The sequence below is a fragment of the Semicossyphus pulcher genome, unplaced genomic scaffold (genome assembly GCF_022749685.1).
Source record: "Semicossyphus pulcher isolate SPU_LCO1_2020_fin unplaced genomic scaffold, fSemPul1.0.p SCAF_22, whole genome shotgun sequence".
Lineage (NCBI taxonomy): Eukaryota > Metazoa > Chordata > Actinopteri > Labriformes > Labridae > Semicossyphus > Semicossyphus pulcher.
The window spans coordinates 19,409,458-19,427,213 of record NW_027211696.1 but is presented as its reverse complement, the minus strand read 5'-3'; the positions used below and the strand labels follow the sequence as shown (position 1 = coordinate 19,427,213).

At 43.2% G+C, this 17,756-nt stretch overlaps 1 protein-coding gene across 1 annotated transcript in view; it reads right to left on the bottom strand.

The window, feature by feature from the left end:
• The window catches only part of rph3aa (rabphilin 3A homolog (mouse), a), a 33,381-nt gene that overhangs the window by 11,191 nt on the left and 4,434 nt on the right, over positions 1-17,756 (bottom strand). The window contains exons 2-3 of the mRNA XM_069673277.1: positions 1,465-1,593; positions 1,205-1,334 (exon numbers count right to left, since the gene is read on the bottom strand). Of these exons, the coding sequence (XP_069529378.1) occupies positions 1,205-1,334; positions 1,465-1,580 (246 nt within the window). The 5' untranslated portion in view covers positions 1,581-1,593. The remainder of the gene's footprint in view (positions 1-1,204; positions 1,335-1,464; positions 1,594-17,756) is intronic.

Genomic DNA, 17,756 nt, shown 5'->3' with positions numbered 1-17,756 from the left:
ATGAAAACATTACCAGAACATCGCACGGAACATTCTCAGAACATTGCAGCTCGGTATGTACGGAGGAGGATTAGGGCCAAACATGAGAAGACATAAAACTGAAGGTTAGACTTCATTCTCTATATTTAATGTTCTTAAAATTTCACACAAAAGGAAAAAAAAAATCGTATGTATCTTTTCTTATACCTTGCAGTGATACCAAGACTGGCTTTATGCTCATTTTTGCTTTAACTTTCATTGTTTTGACTTAATTATTGCTTTTGTTTAATACTCGACACTAATAGTTAAATTTTAACTTAATTCTCTTATATCTGGACTTCATTCAAAGTATTTCATCTTTATTCAAGAAACTTTATTCTGATATTTTGCCTTTATTTTCAATCTTGTGACTTTAAATTTGGCTTTATTCTTCATATTTCACACTTTATTCTCAATATAATTTATTTTGATATTTCACCTTCATTCTTAATATTATTATTGTATTCTCAATATTTTGTATCTCTTTTAACATTTCATATTTATATTATATTTATTATATATTTATAACATATTTAAACTTTATCCCTGACATTAAAATCTTTATCAGTGTTAGACTTATTCTCGATATCTCATATTTCAAACTTTACCATCATTTTTTTGTCAAAATTTCAACTTTATTCTCGAAATGTCGACTTTATTCTTTTTTATTTTTTTTATTACTTCATACTTGAAATTTTTTCCCAGAAAAAATCTCGACGAGCCAAGTTTTGACTATTATGATTCTCAATTCAAAATGTATTCTTGGAATTTACGCTTTGTTCTTTGCATTGCAATCTTTATAATATTTTTACTTTATTCTTGATATTTCAAAAATATTCATGATATTTTCACTTTATTCTCAAAATTAAAAAAAGTATAAGAATAAGTATAAGAAGATATTTTTTTTAGAAAATCTTGCTTTAATCTCAACATGTTGAACTCATTCATGTTTAAACTTTATTTCAGTTTTAGGAACATTTTGAATTAAATCTGAAACTGCTGATGCTCTGATTTATGTTTCTCACATGTAGCACTCACATTGAAACTTTTTAAGTACAAAATAAATCTTCTCTCGTTTCCTTATGTTTGGCCCTAACAGACTTCCGTAGCTCACATTCTCTAGGAACGAGTGTCGTGCTTGTTTTCTCTCCCTGCTCAGGCAGAAAGAACCCAGACTCACACCTACTTTGTTGCACTGCACACAGAGGACAGCTGTGACCCCCTGCGGTCCAAAAGACTCCCCACACAGCAGACACTGCGACTGTCCGTCGCCACACGCCGTCTTCTTGATATTATCCAGGCGGCTGGAGAGACGCCTGCGAATAAACGTGAGCACAGACACAAAGTTGGCGCAGGTTTCATACCGAAAAACTCATCCAACCCTGTGAGCATCTGTGTGTGCCTGACTGATGTGATTCTGTGAGAGACAACACATTTCCATCTCACTCGATCCTCTGCTGCTCCATGCTCTCCATCATGGCCGCCCGAGCCAGAACGCTGTTGATGATCTCCTTCTCCTCATCCGTGAGATCCTCCCCCGGGGGCCCGCCAGACATGTTCATCGTCCACCTAATCCTGGACCCCAAACACACGCACACAACACACAGAAACACACACAAGGAGAATAAGTGGCGTGCAAAGTAAAAACCCGGCTCAGACCAAAGGCCAACTAACTCCAAAAAGTGCATAACTAAGGAGAAGTCTGAGGACGGGAGCAAAGCTGGAAACATTTTGGACTTTAAGCAACGCTGAGCAACTGCAGGAAGTGTCGCAGACGATAACACACGAGGGGGTTACATGATGACTAAACCTAATAATACATATCTGTGCAAAAACCAAGAGATCCTCCGTAAGCATAAGTCATGGATTTTGTTCATTCGTCTCAAAGTACGAGCCTGAGGGCCTTCGAACGCTGTAAAGTAAAACTCATTTTATTTACTCCTTTTTCCTTTGATAACGAGTCGTATCCGGTTGCTTACTCAAGATCTCGACTTATTTATGTCGTTATAAAACCAGAGAGACCAAAGATTTCAGACCGACAGTGCCGACGCTCACTGCGGTGCACCTGACATCGACAAATGTTCCTCTCTGGTGGAAGCCCTCTGGTGCTGGGAAGCTTCCAGAAGCTGCCTTTCAGGTTTACAATCACTCGCGTCCGGCTGGCGGAGCCGAGGCCACAGTTCTGGCCAGCTCAAATCAAACACAGACAGCTTGTGAACCGAGGGGCAAGTGTTGTTTTTATTCCCACAAATGTGTCTCCTTTTATAATGCTAAGTTGATATTTACACAATAACGCAGCAACAATGGTGCTTTTTATTAGTTTTAAAGTTGTTGCTTCTTACAATAGAGCAACAACTCTTCTACCTCCCCTCAGTATGTCTCTCTTTATAGCTCTTCTGTGCATACAAAGCTCCACTCGTCTACTTGATGTATTCAAACACACAGTAAAGAAGCCTGTGTACCTATTTTTAAATTAACGTCATGCAAGATTTGATCAAGGTGGCTATATTTGTTGCATGAATAATAATGAGCAACAGCCCTGTAGGCTACACAGGGAGCCTGATTATCGGCTCTGCAAAGCCGAAGGATTTAATCAACCTGCGTCCTGCACATGCAAAGCTGGACCGCAGCTCAGATGCTACGACTACTCTGTCTTTCTTCATTAATAGTGAAAGGAACAGGCTGTTTGTGATAGTCACTGTTATGTAGATGTGATCTCTATGAACAGATCTGTATGCAAGAGAAAAGACTCATAATGGTGGTAGCCATGTTGTTTTTAAAGAGCCAGAAGAGATCATATTTCGATAAGAGGGTGGCACTGCAGCAGGTGAGGGGTTAGCAAAGCTAAACACCTGTGGCTAATTCATTAGTAGGTGAATAAGCTAGTTTACCCTCATGTTTTCTACAGAATGAGATTCTTTTCATGGTTGAATCAGACCGTACTTGTTTATATATCAGACTAAAAAAGCTCAGAGCAAACTCTTAAAGTGTGACATTGTAACATGGGGCTCGATAGGGACTGACTCACTTTCGGAGCCAGCCTCAAGTGGCCACTCGAGGAACTGCAGCTTTTGGCACTTTAACATTCTTGAGCCCCGGAGGTTCCTGCTTGATTCTAACTCAAAGGGAAGGGGACCGCTGTGGGAAACAATATGACAATGAGGGCGGAAACACAACAGCAGCTCCTTTATCATCAAGATAACAAGTGAGGATTTAACTCTCGTCTCTTTAACTCGTATAACACCTTATTAAAGTGGATCACAAGCAGGTTGGGGAGTAACGGAATAAAGCGTTATGTAATTAGGATACAAAAAAAAGGCAACTGTATTCTGTTACAGTTACAGGGAGAAAAAGGACTGTCCTTATGAGGCCGATGAAAACTTGCAGGTGCGCGCTGCAGACGTAGGTGACGAGCAGCGAACGAGCAGCCCCGCCTACTCCCCCAACAAAGTATCCAGAGCCATGTAAAGAGACAGTCGCACCAGTGGAGGTCCAACATGCTCCATGATCCGCAATTGCCATGTCGCAACTCTCTCTCTCTACGGCTGTGAAAGTGTGAAAGTATCGTCGGTCAGTCACTTAGACAGTTAGTCGTATACAGACCTGTGTGTAGGGCCGGCGGTAGAACCCGGCGGTCAGCCAAAAATGGGGATTACTAGCAGGATTACAATTTTAAAATACATTTTAAAATGAAGACGATAAAATACCAAAGATGCTCTGTAACATCTGCCGTCTTATTTCTTAACCATCCATCTGACTGTAATGCACACAAGCTGTACACCCAACCGGCCCTGCAGTGCCTGAGCCCCGCCCACATCCTAAAACTCACAGAGTTCTTCTTGCAGGCTTTTTCTAGCTTGCAGATGTGGTGACGATGTTAAACATTTTAGACATTATACCGGCATAAAATCAGCATGGTAGCATTATTATTGTGAGCATGTTAGCTATTAGCTTGCAGCAGCACCGGGGCTGAATACAGGTTGTATACTCTTAGATTTGTTTTGATAAAAGGCCACGACACTGCTCCTTTAAACATGGATTTAACATGCAGAGTAAAGATGAGTGTCTGTGTTAGAGCTGTGTTGAAAAATAAAAACTTAAATGTGCAAACTGGTGTCATTTCCTGTGAACAAAAGCGTGCAGAATAGTGTCAGAGTCACTCCCAGCAGTGCGAGCAGGTCTGTGCATTATCCTGCTTATAAGACACGGATGCTGCAACAGAAATTTCATTGTCCATCTACCCGTCGGAGTGCCATGTCTGCAGAGGCACTCCTTTTAAAAGGTCTGAGGGGAGCTAATGTGATTAGCCATGATTTATTTCAGCTGTACCACACCTACTGCTGCTGCTGCTGCTGTACCAGAGCCTCTGGCCGCCGGATTCCCAAACATCTGCTGGTCGTGTCCAAGTGCACAGACACCACGTTACTCTGCAGATGCTTGGAAATCGGGCGTTAATTGAGGCTGACTGTGGAGAGTGAACTGTGAGCTGTAATGTGCTATTGAAGTCTGCAGTGTGCAGGCCTCAAGACATTTTTTCACCGCGGAGAAGCCGCTCATTATCTTTTCACAAGAACATCGTTAAGAGGGAAGAATGACCTCCAGTTCTCGGCTGTGGTCCGACCCGGCCGCTGGAGCAGCCGACACCTCCCTGATTGAGCGATGCTTCAGATTTCTGCTGACAATAAGGAGAATTATGCACAAATTAAGCCGTTAATCTGCACATTTTACCATTTAAAAACTATACACAGAGTCTTTACAATGTGCGGTGTAGGTTGTAGCTGTAATATGAGTCCGAGGAGAAGCTGCTGAGTACGATTATTTTAACGCTCACTCACTAAACGTCTCCGCGTCCTTCATCATTCTCATCCTGTCTTTTTTTTCTCCTCCCTGAAAAATGTCCCTGATGAATGTAAATGTCAGGAGGTTGCTATCATTGTGGACGAAGTGACAACCCGACAGATTGATGCCCGATGATGTCAGTGTGACAGCATGTGTGTGTGTGTGTTGGAGAGAGAGAGAGTGTGTGTGTGTGTGTGCCTTGAAGGGTTCACCGGGAGAGAGAAAGGTGGGGTCAGAAAGGAAATGTTCTGAAATGGCAGACACGTTCAGCCCGTGAGTCAACGAATAACACACGCACACACACACACACACACACACACACACACACACACTGTCATCATGCATCATATCACTGCAGTTACAGCCTGCACCATGTGAAAATGACAGTGGTAGAATGTAAACCAACGGAACCTCAGCTCACATTAAAACATCATATTACAAGGAAAATGTGAGAGAGGCGGTTTTGTTCCTGTAGTGTGTGGAGAGCAACGATATGACCCAAACAGCACACCACACGATTCATTCACCAACATCCAGAGTCCGACTATCACAGCTGGAAATCTCACTGAATCTCTCGCGGTCAAACGAGACTTTAGAGTGAACAAACATGGCGGACGACAGGCAGGAAGAATTGGCGATGACGAAAATGTGGAGACGGCGTGAACACGAGCTGCACATGTTACTTTAAGCTTTGTGTGTCCTTTTGTCGCCATGGCTGCGGTTGTTGTGCTTCCTACTTCAGTCATCGATCGTTTGGTTCCACGTGCCGATCCACAGACTGCGTGCTTGGCTGTCCTCGTATGCTGTCCTATCTGATCGGAAGTATTGAACATGTTTATTATTTCTGATTTAAAATCTAGCTGTGTCTCAATTCGGGGGCTGCATCCTTTGAAGGAGGCGACCTACGAAGCATTTCCTGTTTGCATCACCAGTTGTTCCCGCCCTTACCCTTGCGTCAGCAAAGCAGCTCCTGTCGCCTAGCAACAGGTAGCTAGCGGGCTAACTAGCTAACAATCAAAATAAATTAAAAAGAAGTCAATTTCTTATTTGGCCCGTTCATCGCCCTCCTACGAGGGATGTTGTGTCTTTATACTACATCTCCCTGCTTCATTGGCACATAAAAACTACAAGCTTGGACAGCCCCAAGATATGATGCTAGTGGGGTACCTAAAGAGTCATATTTTGAAGCATTGGGCCACTGTCCAAGCTGCCATATGTGACGAGTTGTGAAAGAGAAAGTGCTTAGTATGATAGCATGAAATGTGGATACGCAGCGTTATTTTATCGCAGCTGTTCGATTGAGAAGAAACTAAAAACTTTTACATTTAAAGTGCATTCCTCTGCAGCTTGACAGTCCGCCATCTCATTTGAATTGATGCGCAATGAATCTCGGGATACGTTGGGCTGCTAAGGATGCATCCGATGTCCCTGGACTGGGACACAGCTAGTGCAGCCACAACGTTCTTCCGAGCGGATCGGGGGAAGTAAAATCACTTTAACAGACCTCACACCACAGGAACATTAAAATCATCTTTAGAACCATCAAAAAATCTGGGCTTTGCTAACTTTTGTCTGAAGGGGGGAATCAGGCCCTGAATTGACTTGATTATCTTGCAGTGTGTACCCCGCATTAGATGAGACGATAGATATCACTCTCATGAATTGAGCCGCAGGAGAGCGTTAGCTAAGCCTAGCATTAACAGCATAAATACAACACAGGGGGGTCTCATTCTATTGCACGAGGACCAAAAGGTCTTGTTTTGTTTACCAGGGTTTCTCTGTTTCAGCGCTCAGGGGGGAGCAGATCAAACTCTGTACAGACGGGGCTCAGCGTGACAAATGATGGACGGAGCTCTGCTTTGTACAGTAAAGGTCACACCATGACTTTTGTTGGCAGTCTAATATCTGTCCTGCTGTTTTGACGTTCCCAGGCAGCCTGTGTTTTGTTTGTTAATGCCAACTGTCTAGACCAGAAAGAGGTCAGACATTTAAGTATACATATTATAAAAGGTGTAACGACACATTCTCACTCCTTGATTATCACACACAGCAGCTTGGAAAGAAGCCCTATGCTTCAGAATCTGAAGATGTAGGTGCACACATAGGTCAGTTTGCACATGCAGGGTCAGCGATAAAGGTAGGGAGTGTAAATATGCGTTCTGTAATTAGACTTTCAAAATAAAGCAGTCTATCCAGCAATAATAAATAAGCAACATCCACTTAGAGTTTCAAAATAAAGCAGTCTATTCAGTAATAATAAATAAGCAACGTCCACTTAGACTTTCAAAATAAAGCAGTTAGCAATAATAAATAAGCAACGTCCACTTGGACTTTCAAAATAAAGCAGTCTATTAAGTAATGACAAATAAGCAACATCCAGTAAGAATTTCAAAATAAAGCTTGCTGAGAAACGTTTCACTTTGCTGCCCTAAAGTTGGACATTTTAACAAACACTTTCAAAATAAAGCAGTCTATTTAGCACTAATTAATAAGCAACGTCCACTTAGACTTTTCAAAATAAAGCAGTTCTCTAGCACTAATAAACAAGCAACGTCCACTTAGACTTTCAAAATAAAGCAGTCTATTTAGCACTAATTAATAAGCAACGTCCACTTAGACTTTCAAAATAAAGCAGTTCTCTATCACTAATAAACAAGCAACGTCCACTTAGACTTTCAAAATAAAGCAGTCTTATTAGCAATAATAAGTAAGCAACGTCCACTTAGACTTTCAAAATAAAGCAGTCTGTTAAGCAATAATAAATGAGCAATGGTCGGTTAGACTTTCAAAATAAAGCTTGCTGAGAAACGTTTCACTTTGCTGCCCTACAGTGTGACATTTTAACATGGGGCTCGGCTCTATAGAGATGAACTCACTTTTGGGGCCAGCCTCAAGTGGCACTGACAGTTCGGCTCTTATATTCATGATTCATATTCGCCATGAATTAGAGTCAGGGTCAGTGGTTTCTTTCCCTCACAGTCACATGGACCCACACTTACATACAGTCACATGCACACACACACTCTCTCACACAAACACATGCAGCATGAATCGAGTATTGAGCGGACAGTCGCTGCCTTACAGTAGATCAATGAGCTCTGTCTCTGATTTTCAATGTCATCCACTGAAGAGGACACAAACTGCTTACACATGACAGCATATCAATATTAGCCTCCTTTTCACCCCATAATGTGTATAACTGCAGCACTCGTGTGTTGGTGGTGCAGATCCCCGAGGAGGCGACAGCAAAGCTCGTTAGAGGACAAATCCGAGCAAAACAGAAACGACAGTTGCAGAGAATGAAGTCCGAGAGTATGAATATCTGACCTGCAGGAAACTCATCTTTCCCCTCACAGAAACAAATCAAAAACATGATCTTCTACTGGGAAATAAACATTCAATTCATAAGCTGTAAGAATACATCCTCTCTCAACTCAATAGATGCGGGTATTTTGGTTATAATCATTAGCTTACGATTGCTAACGTGGGCTCACAATAGCAAACTTTAGATTGTAATTTATGTCCATTAAACAAGTTTTAATAATAAGCTATGTCATAATTGTCAGTAACTTTTGTCAGCAAAGGCTTTTTAAAAAGGTCTGGTGGTGTGTCAGTTAATGGCTAATTGGAAAAACAATCACGCAATCCTAGCTTAGCAGGTGAGATGAAGATAGCTAGCTTGCTACATTCATGTTCTGGAAGGAGATTAGAAGACCTCCTCCAAATCTGCAAGTGCACTCTGTAAATTCTAACAAGTTGAGTTAAAAAAAACGATTACCTCGGGGAAAGTAAGTAAAAGATCATAACTGTGTCAAGTCATGTGACATGATCATGTGATCTGAATGAACATGCGTTATTTGAGTGCTTTTTTGTTATAGATGTGAGCACTTAATGTTTCCAAGTACACTGTAAAACCTAATAAGTTAGTTCAACTCAAACCATCTGAGGAAACCAAGTGCACTAAGATGAGTATTTTGAACTTATCAGTTAAGTAAGATGAACTTAGTTCAGTAGTTTATCTCAACTTCAAACTGTCAACAGCTTCCATGTCATGTGACCCAGTGTCCTCAAATCAATGTCAGATGTTAACACTCACTTGGACAAATGAGACACACCTCTTTATATTGCATTTAATTGCTGCTAATATTCTAAATTAATATTTTTATGATTGATATGATTACAGTTAGTCCTCAGTATTGTGTGATTAGAGCAGCATCCCTAGCAACAGTCTGTTCTTCCTAGCAACGCTCTGTTATCGAGAAATAGCAGACCTCTGAATGCCGTAATTAATCAATCAGAATCAAGTGATTAACACAGCTGTTTTTTCTTTGGATCGATGAATCGATTAGTCGATTGCAGTGTTTATCAGCTTATATACAGGTCAGCTCTACGCTCTCTCTGGCCGTCACAGGCACACTTGTACAATCTAATCCAATCCATGTAATAAATTCTGCCTTCCGCTGAGAGGTGTTCATTTAACTACATCTTTTTATCGACACCAGTGATGTTTAAGTGGATTGCATTATGTTGAGAGGTGTTTCTTATATTTTGTCCAACCCATTTACATACAGGAAAAGGAAATAATAATAGATATACCTTTCAAAATAAAGCACTCAAGTACAAAACCCACAACCTTTACAGCCCCCACGATAAACAGGAAGTAAAATGATCACATAATATAAAACTGTATAATTACAAGCTTCTTAAAGTAGAATTTATGGCCAATCTGTTGTAATGGTTTCCATTAGCTTATACAGGTGTACCTAATGAAACACCTGGTCAATCTGTAAGACACTACTGTTTTTGAAATGGTCACACTGGCAGCTCCTTCTGTCCCAACTCCTGTCCCTCCATGATGTAGGGGATGATGAGCTTCTCTGTAAGCACCGCTTGAGAAGGCCACGCCAAGGACACGTGCCGTCACATGAAGCCTGGCTGATTTACACCAGCTTTATAGCGCCAGTTGACTGAGGGGCGGAACGACCTCCAGGGAGAAGGGGTACTTACATTTAAGTGTGTGTGTGTGTATGTGTGTGTTCATATGAGATTATAGGTCACAACTTGTGGGGTGAACCAGATGTTAACGACCAAACGATGACAAGCAATTTTCATCTACACAGAGCTGTTTTCATATAAATTAAAGGAGGGTTTAAATTGTAATCACATCACTGTTATCGTCAAGAAAAATCAATGCTCTGGAGGCATTACATGTGAGATAAATAATCGTAGTTTAATGTTTGAGCATGCACATGCATGATTAGCATGGTGGCTCTAGGCATCCTACTGTATATCAGGGTTTCAGTTGGTTGTTCCACCACTTGAGTCCGAGTTAAATATCTCAACAACTATGGGAAAGGTTGTCATGACATTTGGTGCAGACTTTTGTGGTTCCCAGAGGTCCAAACTTTTTAGAGTTTGGTGATCCTCTGACTTTTCCTTGAGAACATCCAGCTCACAGGATGTTTTTTGATGATTTGGTTTGTGACCGAATTTATGGTGATCAGGATAAACAAACCCACTGCTTAGCATCAACATGTTAGCATTGTCATTGTAAGTATGGTAGCAGAATGATGGCAAGTCAAACAGAGCAGCTAGCATGGCTGTAGAGTCCAATTCCAATTCCCCATGTCAACACCATTGGAACGCCATAGCTGCCAACCCTAGCCTGAGTTGTAGCCTGACTGGCACTTCCCAGGAAATGTAACTATGAGTTGTGGCAAGAGCTGTGATTGGTCCTCTTGTTGACACTTGATGCTAGTTTATAGCTAGCTGCCACAGCCTGTTGACTTCCATGTGAAGCTAAAAACTTGAATGGTGTTTGTGTTGGACAAACTCCAACATGTCCTCAGTTTCCGTTGCAATCGTCTTAACTACATGACAAAACTGAAAAAGCTCAAAATGGTGGTAAAAACCAAACCGCAAACAAGTGTTTGGGATGTGTGATTACAGATAGACGTAGACATACTGCACAAGTATAACAGCTCATAACAGCGTATGCCAATTACATAGGTTAGGGCCACACTTAAATGCAATGCACCAAAAGAAACCAAGTGGCCACTGACAATCTTTTGGGGATCGAGGAGAAGGAGTAATCTAGCCTTTCTCTACCAAAGACAGACCTTTCAGATGCAAATTCCAAACAAAGTTGTGGAAGAATATTTCCAGAATTTTGCAGTTTAACATCGAACGTGGTTACCAGTGCGGGAAAACCGACCAACCAACCAACCAAACCACATCTTCGAAAGAAATCATGCAAGAAAGAAAAAGAAAGAAAAGTGTCATTAGAATGTTTTAGCGGTCATTTCAGAAGAAAATATACTCTCAATGTCAATCGAAGTTGTGTAAATGACAATTTGTGAATGCATGAAGAGTTTTTTTCCATTTCACATGCATGAAGCATGAAAATTAGGATAATAGTTGTGCTCTATTTCCGAGGGAAAGATGTCAACCCCTTCCCTAGTTGCTCCATTTTGTGGGTACTTTCCCAGCACAGAGAAGTAGGGGTAGCCCCAAGGGTGGAAATAGGATTGGGTTTTAGTCTTGTTCTAGTCCATCCAAATGTCTTTCTTTCTGAGGTCAGATTAGGAGAATTTAAAGTGCTAAGTGGTGTTCTTTAATGTTTGCACTTTGAGCTCATCCCTCATTTTCTGTCTGTCTCTCTGTTTGTGTGCCTGTCTCTCCGCTTCACCCCGGCTGTCTGTTTCTCTGCTGCAGGGGAGTTTGGTAAAGTAGGTCTTCTGTTGTAGTGACCTTAAACAAACTGGCATTAACATTGCTCCAAAATGACATGCTAAAAATGTGCACATACACACACTCCCTCCTCCCACAGACAAAGAGAGGACCTGTCACAAACGCTCAGCGGTCCAGGGAAAAGCTTCACAAACTGACGTGAAGTAAAAGGAAACTATGGCGTTTTTTAGCTCCATGAGACTGTGTGGGCTGACTAAGAGCTGCAGGGCCACACACACCGAACACACACACACACACACACGTTATTCATGTCAGCACACTAGCAAACACACAGTGTGCGAGAGAGTGTGTAAGCGCTTCAGGGAGGAAGACTCTGACAGATTGCGTCATCCTCCTGTGTTTCCTGTGATGCCGAGAGGCCTCCGTACTTCAGACCGGTTTTACTTTTTTCTAACATTTCATATTCATGTTTTGGGAGCACAAGGAAAATGTGCTTACGCTTCATAAAATAAGCATCAGTCAGCCTTACAAAGTACACACTGGATTAAGTAATTCATCCATCCATAATCTGGGGCCATGTTGCGGGAGAAGCAGGCAACCCAAGGACGTCCTCTTCCTAAGTAAAGTTTTCAAGCTCCTCCTCGGGAAATCCCGAAGCACTCCCAAGCAAGATGAGTCTTTACAGCGTTATCTGGGTTTATGCCTGGTTCTCCGACCGGTTGGACCTGTGCTACAATCCCACCCTGCGTATGTCGGACCATTTCCTCCGTTAGTTTAGTTAGGAGTTTGTTCTCAGTTCTCCTTGCTTTGTTTCTCTTCTGTCTGCTTATTAACCTGCCTGTTCCTGATACCAGTTTGCCTGCAATTCATCCAATTAAAGTCATCCAATAAACCATTTTACTGTTACCCTCTGTGCTTGCATCCTTGCCTCCTTCCTGCGCGACTTCCCCTGACAGAACAGCCAAACCAGTCATGGACCCAGAAGACAGTTTGGATGGCCTTTATGACCTAATCTTTGACTTGAAAACCTCCAAAGGAAGACGTCAAGAAGGATCCCTATCAGATGCTCAAACCGCCACAGAGGCCTCTTTCAAAGACGAGGAGTAGTGGCTCTACCCCAAGATTGCTCCAGATGTCTGAGCTGCTTTCCTTTATCTCTAAGTCAAAGAGCAGCCACCCAAAGGCAACTCACTTCTGGCACTTGTTTCTGAGATCTCATTCTTAAGATCATGAGACGGCCAACGGTGAGGTTTGAAATGTAGACCGCCTGGTAGATCAAAAGCTTTGCCTTCCAGCTCAGATCTCTTTTAACCACAGTGTCCACATTACCGCTAACACCACACCAATCCGCCTGTCAATCAGCAGTTCCCTCCCAACCGGAGTAAACTATCCCCCGTTTTCTGGCCTCATACATGGAAGCTCTGTCTCTTATCCCAACAGTTTCACATTGAACTGCGAATGACCCGACTGAGTGCTGAAGGTCCTTGTCTGATGAAGCTGACATTCTGGTCCCACTGGCTCTGCCTTGAGATCCTGTCCATGAAGATCATGAGCAGTATCAGTGACAAGGGACAACCCTTCTGGTGCTTCTGGGGGTTTGTTTAAAGCTGTGTTTGTTTTAATAATCTCAGTTTTTATGCCAGAAATCCATCCAAGCATCAACAATACTAAAGCGTGACACCGCCTTAAACAACCCATCAGGCAGGAGTTTGGCCTGGTTCAGAGTCGTGTTGGGGACAACCAATCTGGGGATACAATGGAGCTCATTCTGTAAAGAGTCTACCTATTTCACAACTTGTCTGATATGTCGTTTGATCACTTGTGTTTTGGGTTCAAATCTGACTTTAATTGGAGGTGTCTGCATTTCCCCAAATCTCAGCAAGTTGCCTTGTGAATCAAGATGTCCTCTAAATCATGCGTCCCATATACAGAGGCTACAGTCTTGTGTGGAGACCCCGGGTTAGACTCCCATCCTCAGCCCTTTGCCACATGCCATCTCCACCCTCTCTCCCACTATTCCCAGTATCCACTGTCCTCTCTCTCAATAAAGGCATCCATTATCTATACCGCTTACCCTATTCAGGGTCATGGGGGGGATGGAGCCTATTCTACCTGAAGGGCGGGGTACACCATGGACTGGTCGCCAGTCAATCACAGGGCTGACACACACCCACACCTACAGGCAATTTAGAGTCACCAATGAACCTAACGAGCATGTCTTTGGAATGTGGGAGGAAGCCTGAGACCCCGGAGAGAACCCACGCATGCACGGGGGAAATGTGGGAATGTGATGTGTCAGCCCTGTGATTGACTGGTGATCAGTCCAGGTGTAACCCCGCCTCTCGCCCAATGAAAGCTGGGATAGGCTCCGGCCCCCGTGACTCTGAACAGGATGAGCTCTATAGATAAAGGATGGATGCTCAATGGAGGGCCACTGACCAAGCTATAGTATTTGGTGAGCTAGTTTAAGGGGGACATGACTGTTTGCTAAATTTCATGGCAATTGTAGAAGAAATTAATAATCTTCAGGTCCGATTCAGTGGCTGGTTCAGATGAGTTTTATTCACTGCGCAGTGGAGAGAGATCATCACAGCAAGTTTTAGAAAACCTCTCTGACTAGAGTCCGCTCTAGTCAGATTATATATCTTGGGTCACAGTAAACAAAGGGCTAACCAAAAGGGCTATGCTTATTGAAATCGAGCAACAAAGGGCAATACACAACCAAGATGAAAGAAGCTACGGTGTCATTCTCAGAGGGGGGTGTCTGGGGGACCAAACTAACAAGAGGGTTCAAGCTAGCTTCTCGAGGCTCATACAGTGGTCTAAGGTGTGAAGAACTCACAGTCTGATGGCTAAACAAATGTATAGAAGGAAGTTAATCACAGGGGTTCCTTTGGAAACATCAAAACCTTGATTAACACTGATGTGATAGCAGGAAGGAAAAAGAATACACTCTGATGTTGTTCAGCTCTGAAGTTACAATTTGTTGAGACAATTTAACTAAAAGTAGAAAGGTGGAACGAATTGTGAAGAAAACCATAATTATTTAAGATGTTAACAAATACAGAATTAAAGCTATAAATTCTGTTTCCACACAATCCATCCTGTAAGTCTGTATTCCTCCTGTTTTACATCTTCAGCCTACACGTCTATGAAATATTCAAAAGCCATCGAGTCCTTTAACCACATACGTTTTGTCGTCCTCCACTTCACTGACTCGGTTCAGTAATTTCCAGACGGCTGTTTGACGTCAAAGCTTTTAGCCGCCCATGTTGGGATTGAAGACCAGATTACTCTTATGCTTGGCTTTACCCAGGAGTCATCAGAAAAGGCGGCTTGTGTGCATGTTTACGAAAGGGTTAACGATCCCCGGAGAGAGTCAGAGTGGGGATAAAGTAGGTGGTGATGCGTCTTTGCAGAACTAAGCTCCATAAGCTGCTTCCTCGCTCTGACAGTGGAGTGGTCGAGAGATGTATGGGAGAGGGGGGTGAGGAAGCAGAGGGCATGAATGGGTGGACGGATGATGATGAATGGATGATGGCGGATTGACGAGAGAAGTGACAGCTGTGTGGACGACGTGAGGAAGCGAGTGGGGGAGTTCGGTAAAAGGATGCATGAGCGTGTTGAATAGATGACGGCCTTTGGAGGAGTGCTGAAATGTTCCAGTCTAATTCCGATGGGAGCGTTTGGACTCCTTGGGGAATGTTCTGTGTACCGTGAATAACTGCTGTACGGGATGAACCTGGTTTTCTGAGATGAGTAACCTCATTTAAGGTTCATGACTGATACAAAACCCTCGAGCAACATTTGTTCCCACTTTTTACGTCTCTGCTCTTTGAAAGGATAATTGGGCTTCTTTAGTTTTGGCCATCATTCATTTCAGCAATCAAGTGAAACTGCTTTATTCAACAATATTATCAATTTTACGACTAGGTCAGTTGGTTTTGGAGACCTAATTCAATGCATAGACTCTCTAGCACCCCCTGCTGACTGGCTGCAGTATAGCTCATAAAGCCCGCCTCCTCCATGTTAACAGATGGGACATGAGTCAAACTATCAAATCAAAATACATTTTTCTCCAACATGGTTTCTGTCATAATTAGTTCTTATCATGCTGATTTATGTCACAGTGTTCACTTTTAATGAGTTATCTGATGCTATAAAAAGGGGGTGTGGCCTCATGATTGACAGCTCTGCTGACAAATGGGGCTCCTGCAGCGTTCTGTTCCTGAGTAGCAGAGTAGAGGAGGAACGGCGAGAGGAGACGTAACTAACACTAACACTACAGTCATTGAACTTTCCATCAGCGTGAATATCTGCTTCAGACCGACACGAGAAGCTGTTCTGCTGCAGATTGAGCCCACCTGAGGGCTCCAACACGGCAAGGACACCTGAGGGCTCCAACACGGCAAGGACACAAGGTAAAAGTGTGTTCTGGGTAGAGGAAGGGGCGGGACGTTGTTACAGTGGCTCCACCGGCCGATCTCTACTGCACACACTCATACAGATGTGCAAGATGGAAGGCTAAATTGCTCATGAACATGGTGAACAGTCTCCCAGGAGAACATAAGCATGTTAACGTTGTCACTGTTTGCACGTTAGCGTTTAGCATGGCTGCAGACCCTTCTTGCAATAAATCTGCTGTGAAATCTGCTTGGATGTGTCCATCCCTCTCTCTCTGCACCACTCTACTGCAATTTAAAATAAATAAGGATTTCAGTGAGCATGTGCTGCATTTCTGTCAACCAAAAGTAGATAATCAATTTAGAAAGATGAACAAATGTAACAGCAGTTTCAATCAGCAGGTTGTGGCCATCTGCATGTGTGTGCGAATGACTCGAGTAGTCCTCACTAAGAGAGCAAACACCCATATGGTGAATGTGGAAATCTCTGATTCTCCGTGCGTGCGTGTATTCACCAGGGGCAGCGCTGAGCTACACTACACAGAGCGACACAAAACGCAAACCTCCGGCTAATTGTCTCTGTGCTTTCCTCTCTGTCTGTCTGCTGTATCTGTCGCTCTCCTTCCTCTTTTTGTATGTGAGAGGGGGGGTTGTAAACCCTCTGGTTCGCCGGTGAGGTGGTCCGCTGCAGGAGTTAAAACAGAGAGAGAATAATGTGAAGAAATGAGGTCAGAGACGACATCAGATACGAAGCTCTAATCAGTCAACATTCAATTTTGCTCCTAAAGAGAGTCCATGAACATCATGTCCGTGTCACAGCCATCGCTGGGCGTTTCGCTGCTCGGAGAAACAATAAAAAGCGTCTAATGTCCGGCTCAGATCATCTTTATGTCACTGTGTCACATGAGGAGATTAAAGAGTCATAAATTCTTACAGTGACTCGGGCAACAGACATGACAGATATGTCCGCCTGAGGGACAGACATAGCTTGCCATCTTTTACGACCTGCATGTGTCAGTCGCTGCGGTGCTGCACTGAGTTTAAGGTACTTGAGACTTTTTGTCTTGTGCCAAGAACTCCACCACCTCTCACAGGGAGATGTTTACTTCACTGGATTTATCTGACAGCTCAAGTCACTAAACTTAAACCTGTTTGCCTTTTCTCACAAATACTGGACAAATAAAATGTCTAACTGTGTGGTTAATTACACCAACACAGTCCAAGAAGTCTCCGGCTTTTTCAGCGAGTGAATTCAGGTATTTTATTATTAATGTGATTGAGTCAGGTTGCGGTGGCAGCATGCTAAGCAAGTTAGCCCAGGCGTCCCTCTCCCTAGCAACATTTTCCAGCTCTTCCTGGGGGATAAAGAGGCGTTCCCAGGCCAGCGGGATATATAATCTCTGCAGCGAGCTCTGGTTCTACCCCGGGCTCTCCTCCCAGTTGGACGTGCCCAGAAAGCCTCCACAGGGAGGCGCCCAGGAGGCATCCTAATCAGATGCCTGAACCACCTCAACCGGCTCCATTCGATGCAAAGTAGTAGCAGCTCTACTCCGAGCTCCCTCCGGAAGTCCGAGCTCCTTACCCTCTCTCTGAGGCTGAGCCCACACACCCTGCAGAGGAAGCTAATTTCGCCCGCTTGTGTCTGCGGTCACATTCTTTCGATCACTACCCGAAGGTGATGATTGGAACGTAGATGGGTTTTGCCTTCAGGCTCAGCTCTCTCTCTTCACCCCAATGGTCCTGGACATTACTGCTGATGCTGCACCAATCCATCTGTCAATCCCACCATCCATTTTATCCTCACTC